Source organism: Seriola dumerili, unplaced genomic scaffold, assembly GCF_002260705.1.
Source record: "Seriola dumerili isolate Sdu_G_001 unplaced genomic scaffold, Sdu_1.0 BDQW01000127.1, whole genome shotgun sequence".
NCBI classification, from domain to species: Eukaryota; Metazoa; Chordata; class Actinopteri; order Carangiformes; family Carangidae; genus Seriola; species Seriola dumerili.
This window is the reverse complement of record NW_019174382.1, coordinates 611735-619193: the sequence shown is the minus strand read 5'-3', so window position 1 is coordinate 619193 and position 7459 is coordinate 611735. Positions and strand designations below refer to the sequence as shown.

Genomic DNA, 7459 nt, shown 5'->3' with positions numbered 1-7459 from the left:
TTAAAAACGGGAATTGTAAAAAAAATTAATCATCAATAAATATTTAAGTTTTAAAAATGGATTTACAAAAACAACATAAAACTCTCATTAAATAAATTATTTATCAAATCATGAATAAATAATACAATTTGAAAAACTATTTGAGAAGACATTTAAAAAATGGGAATATATTAATTCCCTCTTCAATCTCCATTTCCTCTTTCCAGCTGCTTTTCCTGTTAGCGAATAGATTAGCTTAGCCATTTAGCTCCTCCTGTTGGCCTCTCTCTGTGTAGCCTTCAGTGCTGGTAAAACCCACTGGTTATCTCTCCAACCAATCAGAGAGCTTGTTGCATCCAGTGGGATAGTTTCGCCTGGTTTTACCACTGAAGCTCAGAACGTCACAGAAAGTCCGTTCATTTAAATTATTATTTTTGCATTCATATCTTTAATATATCAAATTAAGGAAATGTTTTATTATTATTCCTGTGACATCACTGCTCGTCTGTGACATCACTGCTCCTCCTGTGACATCACTGCTCCTCAATCAGATCAACAATGAAATTTAATAAACAAGGTGAAAATTAAACGTTTTTCTCTTTGTGTTTCAGGAGAGTTCAGCCTGCGATGCCTGACGTCTGACCTCTGACCTCTGACGTCTGACCTCTGACCTCTGACCCCTCTGAGAGACACCTCTGAGGAGGAGAGATGGAGGGAGGAGGAGAGGAGGAGAGCCGAGCAGAGGAGACTGAAACCTCCTCCAAACTGGGGAGAGCCTCACCGAGAGAAGCAGGTGGGGGTGGGGGGGGTGGCTGCAGACAAAATGGCCTCATCAACACCCATAGGCTGGGGGCGGAGCCTCGGGAGGCGCTGATGTACTCGGCTCCACAGTATCAAGGTCACGTGGTGGTGAATGCCCCCCCTCAGCAGGAGCACAGCGGGGGTCCTCCTCAGCTCCTGAACCCCAGCGCTCTCCTCCCCCACCAGGCGGCGTCGGACCCCCGCCTCAGGCCGGCCCCCGGCCTCCTCCTGTGCCCAGAGAGCGTCCTGCGGGCGTGGGGAGAGGCTGGGGGAGGTGACTGCTGCGAGACCACCTTCATCGAGGGGCTCGGTCCTGAGGCCGCTGCCGCCGCCGCTGCCGCCGCCACCGCTGCCTCCAGGAAGGAGACGCTGCTGTTTGCTGACGGGAAGTTTCTGGACTTTTCTGGAGAGGACGCAAAGATTCACACGCTGTCGTACGACATCGACGACGACGACGAGTTCCAGGAGCTCGAGGTGAAAATCTTCGTTTGTTCTTTTTATGTTGATTTGTTTTTAATGTTTCAGTTAGTGAAGTGTCGTCAGCGTAGGTGGAACATGGAGGCGGAGTCAGTTTCATCCAGGTGAAAATCTGACGGAGCACTTACCTGTTCTCGGGTGGTCTCTGTGTTTGCTCTGCTGAGTCCCACCTCCCTGCTCCTGAGCAGGTGCCAGGCCCCACCCCCTCCCAGTGACACACAGGAAGTGAAAAGCTCCTCTGACAAACTACAGTCAGCCATGTTTCCAGGAGAACCAGTCCACCTTAAATCTGATTATTTTCATTACAGCGTCCTGCAGCCGGTGGCAGCGAGGAGTTCAATCCACCAACAGCACTCAGCTAACAGCCAATCAAACAGCAGCGTGGAGATCAGGAAGTGACAGAGAAGAAAAGTAGATAGATAGATAGACCTCTCCATCCCTCATCCCTCCTCCTCTCCTCCTCTCCATCCCTCCTCCTCCTCCTCCTCTCCTCCTCTCATCCCTCCTCTCTCTCTCTCCATCCCTCCTCCTCTCCTCCTCCCTCTCCTCCTCTCTCCCTCACTCCTCTCATCCTCCTCTCCTCCTCTCATCCCTCCTCCTCCTCCTCCTCTCCTCTCTCTCCTCCTCTCCTCTCCATCCCTCCTCTCTCCTCTTCCTCCTCTCCTCCTCTCATCCTCCTCCTCCTCCTCTCCATCCCTCTCTCTCCTCCTCTCCTCTTCTCCATCCTCTATCCTCTCCTCCTCTCCTCCTCTCCATCTCCTCCTCCTCCTCCTCCTCTTCCTCCTCTTCACCTCCTCTCTCTCATCCCTCCTCCTCCTCTCCATCCCTCTCCTCTCCTCCCTCCTCCTCCTCCTCTCCTATCCCTCCTCCTCTCCTCCTCTCCCTCCTCTCCCCATCCCTCCTCTCCTCCTCCTCCTCCTCCTCCTCCCGTCCACCCTCCACTCGAGTCTTTCAGCTGAATCAGATTAGAGCAGCATCTCTCTGGACACGCGACACATTTGGCCGCCTAACAGCCAATCGCTTTAGAGACGATTAGCTGGAAATGCTGTGATTTTTGTCTCAGTAAAGTCCAGTTTTAATCTACTCTGCTCGCTAATACCGGGGGGGGGGGGGCCTGTAGCTGGTTCCTGAGCTGGAACAAAGATGAAAGTTTTAGTTTCACTTCAGATGCTTCAGCTCCTCTGATCTACGGCGAGCTGGAGAGGACGAGGCTGTTCCCGCTCTAAATGAGACTATTTTTAACTTTGACAACCCAGTGAATCAAAACCAAAATGAAAACATGTCATGGCTCTTCTGTGGTACACCATGCGTTAAAGAGGACATATTATCATTATTACTATTATTGTTATTATAATTATTATAAATTATTATTTCAGTGTTCATCTTTTTATTCCTGGTGTCGACTAAAATAGATTTACATGCTTCAATGTTCAAACACATGAGTTTTCTTCCTCTGTTGTCTATTCATTGTCTGTCTGAAACACTACTTTGTCGAAGCTCTACAGGGGCCCCACGTCCGCCTCTGAGCCCCAGCGTGCTCTGATCTGGTCAGTTTTTCAGGCATTACATAGCTTCCGCCCACAGCTGGTAAAATAAGTGGTTCAGTCTGAAAGTCAAAAATGGCTGTTCATAGTTTGATCGCTGACCAGAAAGAAGAAGAGAAGATAGACCTGATCCACCTTCACCAGCTGGAGGGAGCAGAAAAAAAGGTACCCACTGTCAGGCAGCGGCAAAAGGAGGCGAAATGTCGACATTTGGAGAGGAGTGCCCGCAAATAAAGTCAGCATCATTTGCCGGATTTTTATTGTGTGGACTCTTCTGGACTAAGGTGAAATTTAAATTATGGAGCATCGCAAGGCAACTGGGACTTCAGGACCTCTTCAAAAGGTCCGAGCGTAAACGAGTCTTGATAGCATTTAGTTGGATAATAGAATGTAGCATCTCGTCTTTGCTGGATTGACTCCTAGTTACTAATGAAGATCGTCCTCTTGCGAGCGTACACAAGATCCAATATATAATCATCAGACTCACAGGCTGTGTCCATGAGTCTGCTGTTGGACACAAGAGGCTGGGGGAAAATCTAATTACATTTCACGTTAGCTCACGCGATTTCATCATATAATTCGGATATGAGTGAAGGAGAGATTCAAGGCTCGCGACGCGACAACACCTTGCAGGAACAACTAAGTGGGACATCGGAACGCAGACTACTCTGGGTTTCAACCCGAGCTAAACGTAACTCATGTCATATATATCAAATCTCTATACTTGGTATTTAAAGATTTAAGGGTGAGCGTTTAACATCGGTTAACACCTCTGTGGGTGTGGCTGTGTGCTGTGTGGTGTGTGTGATGTGTAGTGTGTGTGTGTGACTGTGTGTGTGTGGCATCAGAGTGATTACTTCCAGTGACCAGAGAAGCGAGGGACACCTTTCTGTTGATGCTCCAGAGATCACCATGGGCTCAGTGGTCTTTTCATCTCTGTATGCTTCTGGCTGGCGTGGCCATCGGCAAGGCTTTCTACCTGTCGCACGAGCGTGCCGCAACACACACAACACAGACACACACAGACACCGCCACACACACACACACACACACACAACACACACACACCACACACACACACCACACACACACGACAACACACACACTTTGCAGTAGCAGGTATTGGCAGTAAACGAGTAGCAGTGAATATTGGTTTGGATAGCATTACCTACTGCATTTTGGTAACTTGTAGTACACCTTGTGCGGGTATGGTGTGTGCCTTGATGTGTGGTGTGTGCTGTGTATGTTGTGTGTGTGTTGTGATGTGGCTGATGTGTGTGTGTGTGTTTGTGTGTGTGTGTGTGTGGTGTGTCCTGCAGCTTCTTCGTTCCTTCTCTTTTTCTCCTGCTCCGTACCACAACACTGACAACAACTGTTCACTTATTATATGACTGCAGTTGCATGCTTGTCAGCTGGAGGAAGGACGAGCGCGTGCTTCTGTGCTGAGAATGCTCTACTGATGTTTCCAGCAGATAGATTCAGTGATCACAACCTGTGACCAGGTAGTAGAACATATTGATCGATCAGTTAATGGACTATATCAGTTTTATCACTGAGTCTGGCTTCTTCTCGAGTTCACGTTGTGTTTTACTTTTTTTTGGTCTTTTATTTAAGCACGAGGTAGAGCTTCAAAAAAAAAGATCGTGGTAAGTAATGTAATTAATGTAATATTCATTACACTAAATGAATTAAATGATACATATATAGGCTCTTAGTGTGTGTGTGTGTATTTGATGTGTGCTGTAAATGTGTGCTCTCGCTGTGATGTGTAGTCGTGTCTGCTCATGTTGTGTCTCGTGCGTAGCTATTGCTCATGTCGCAGTCATGTCCGTGTCGTGAATGCGGTTTTTCCGTGGCTAACCGCACACCTACAGTTCCAAAAGAAACAAGGGCAACGGTTGCACTGGAACCTTCCCCCACCCACTGAAATCCAATCGCTGAACAACAAGAAAAGCTTGCAGCAGGAGGCAGGAGGGAGGGGGGGGGGAGGGAGGGGGGTCGGAGGGGGGAGAGGAGGGTTTATATAAACCAGAGAGAGGTGAGTCAATGTTTCAAAGAGTAGTTCAGGAAAACCTCAGAGGGATCTGGAAGTGTGTGTCAGTCAGAACACAGATATATATATGATTCTACTATACAAACATGAAACAACAAACGACTGAATCTGATCAAAGTTCGTCTTGGCATGAAGATTTCATCAGGGAGGATTCCAACGGGAAAATAATAATAAAAATTGCCTCTTTATTTCCTGTAAAACCAGGACGTGACACTGACGTTCAGTTTCCTGTAGAGCATTTCATATAGACGTGAACGACGCTGCAGACCAGACGGAGGTTTTCCATCAGAGCTCTGGAGCCTGCGACAGAGTCCAGACCTGCAGACACTCCAGACCAGGTCCCTAATGTCCATCGGTTTTCCAGTCAGGACGCTTGCCCAGTAAAAAGCAAGATGCAGAGTTAGTGAGCGGCTGATCAGACAGCGAGATCTTCTGTCTGTGTTCTCCAGGGGAACGAGACTTGTCCATCAGCTCAAAAAACTGATCCCAGAACCTGCTGATCTGGATCTGACTCACATCCTGGACGAGACTGGACAGACCTCAAGTCTCTGCACAGACACTGAGGGTCAGTGGTGACGCTGCTTGTCACTAAACTTCCCGAGACTATAACTGTCCCTGAGACTAAACTATTCCTTTTCCTTCAGTAAACTGCTTTGGTGAACAGACTGAAACAATCTTTTTTGTTAAAGCTGGTGTGGATAATTGAGATTTGGAGTGCCTTTCAAGAGTTGCAACACACACACCACACAACACCACCACACACACACACACCAGCACACACACTCTGAAAGCTCTTTACGTAACTCTCTCTCTCTAGATCTACAAGGACGTCGCTTCTTTATTCAGCAGAAACTGATGGAGCCTCATTTTGTTTCCTCCGTCTGCGACCAATCCGGAGGGCCTGCCCCCTCCCATCGCTATGGTTTGGCTGACTGTCAACGCGTGGGCGTCTGATTGGTCAAGAGTGTAATTAAATATTAGTGGAACATAAGCAGTTATTACAAACAGTGGTTTCCTTAGCCAACAAGCTCCCGTTAATGCGTATTTTACAGAGTTAATTGAGCTTCGTTAAGCAGACTCACCTCACCTGACAGAGACTGCATGCGACTCAATTCCTGAGTTCATTCATTTACTGTACCGGCACACACAGGAACGTCAGTTTACGGGCCAATCACAGAGCTAGCAAAGTCTGTCAGAATAAATGTCATCTTCCCTCGTACAAGAATGAATTAGAGTCATAGTTTTAAAGACTCTGTCCCTGTTAAGAAGTCGATCTCATGTCTCTGATCAGGATCAGCGCTGACAAACAGGAAGTCCCTCTCTCAGTAGACATTGTTGTGCATCAGAGTCCCTGCAGGACCCGAGTTCTGAACTTGAACAGGGATGTTTTGCTTTCCTGATCAGATCAATTTATTAAAAGCTGATTATTAAGAGCAGCAGACTCTGATGGTTTTCCCTTAATCTTGTTTCTTCTTCTCTTGCTCGCCCGTCTTGCCCTCACTGAGCACCAACACACCACGCACACGCACACACGCACATTGCCACGCACAACACGCACACGCCACGCGCCGCGCGCGCACGCACAGTGTTTCAGGAGTCGGTCTCTCTGAGTAATCCAGATCACCGATGTTTGAGGATTTGAACAATGATTCTGCATTGGCTTCCTTTTAAGTGGAGGCACTAGTCACTTGTAAACGAATTTGTCAGTGCCACTGAGATTGTCGCACTAGACACCCCCCCAACCCCCCTTCCATGTTTCTGTTCTGAATCTCAGTGAAATTCGTCCAATAACACACAGCAAGAAGCTCAACCTGGAATAAAGTTTCCCCCCCCCCCCCCCCCTGTGAACAAAGAGTCAACAAAACAATCTAAAGGCACACAACCGTTTAGCTTCACGCGTATATCGCATGAATATGCTCCACAGCATGCTAACTGTAGCATTGACGGAGCAGGTAAAAACATCTGACGGAGCAGGAGAGACACTGTCACCCTGAGCACTGCGCGTCACTTACTTTGACATCACACCCTGTGGGCGGAGCCTGTGTTTATACACGTTGGGGAAGACCAACGGTTTTAACAGGAAAGGACTCACATTCACTAACATGCACACACTTGCCAGGACGGCTACCAAACAAGAGAACTCGGTTACGTCACTCACAAGGGGGGCTGGTCTTTCGTTCTCTTTGCTTCATGGCAACGGACGCCATTTACCTCCACTATGTCTTTTATATAGAGAAATTAGATGTTTTGCTGCTAATTATTGTTTACCAAAATCTCGTTTTACAGGAACTTTGAACCTATCTTATATCTTTATATAAAATATGAAAAACTGTAGTTTAACTGTCCAATAGTAGTGATTTAAATTAGAGATTAACACTGATGTGTTTTTGCCCCCCCTCCTCTCAGACCAATAAGGCCAGTGTCTAAAAGGAGACTCACCTGGCGCTCAGCTCGAGGCGGGCTCTTCTTCCTGGGCTGTGGCTGGTCAATCACCATCGGGACAGGTATCTACGTGGGCGTGGCTGTGGGGATCGCTACTCTTCAAAGAACCGCACCCTTGATTAGCCCTTAATCTCCACCATGGAGTCCGGCCTCGTCGTTAAGC

The 7459-nt window shown here is 47.7% G+C and overlaps 1 protein-coding gene across 1 annotated transcript in view; it reads left to right on the top strand.

The window, feature by feature from the left end:
* Positions 1 to 762: 762 nt before the first annotated feature.
* syndig1 (synapse differentiation inducing 1) overlaps positions 763 to 7459 on the top strand; it is a gene marked incomplete at its 5' end in the record, with an annotated part of 12821 nt that continues 6124 nt past the window's right edge. The window contains one exon of the mRNA XM_022748637.1: positions 763 to 1254. Within this exon, the coding sequence (XP_022604358.1) occupies positions 763 to 1254 (492 nt within the window). The remainder of the gene's footprint in view (positions 1255 to 7459) is intronic.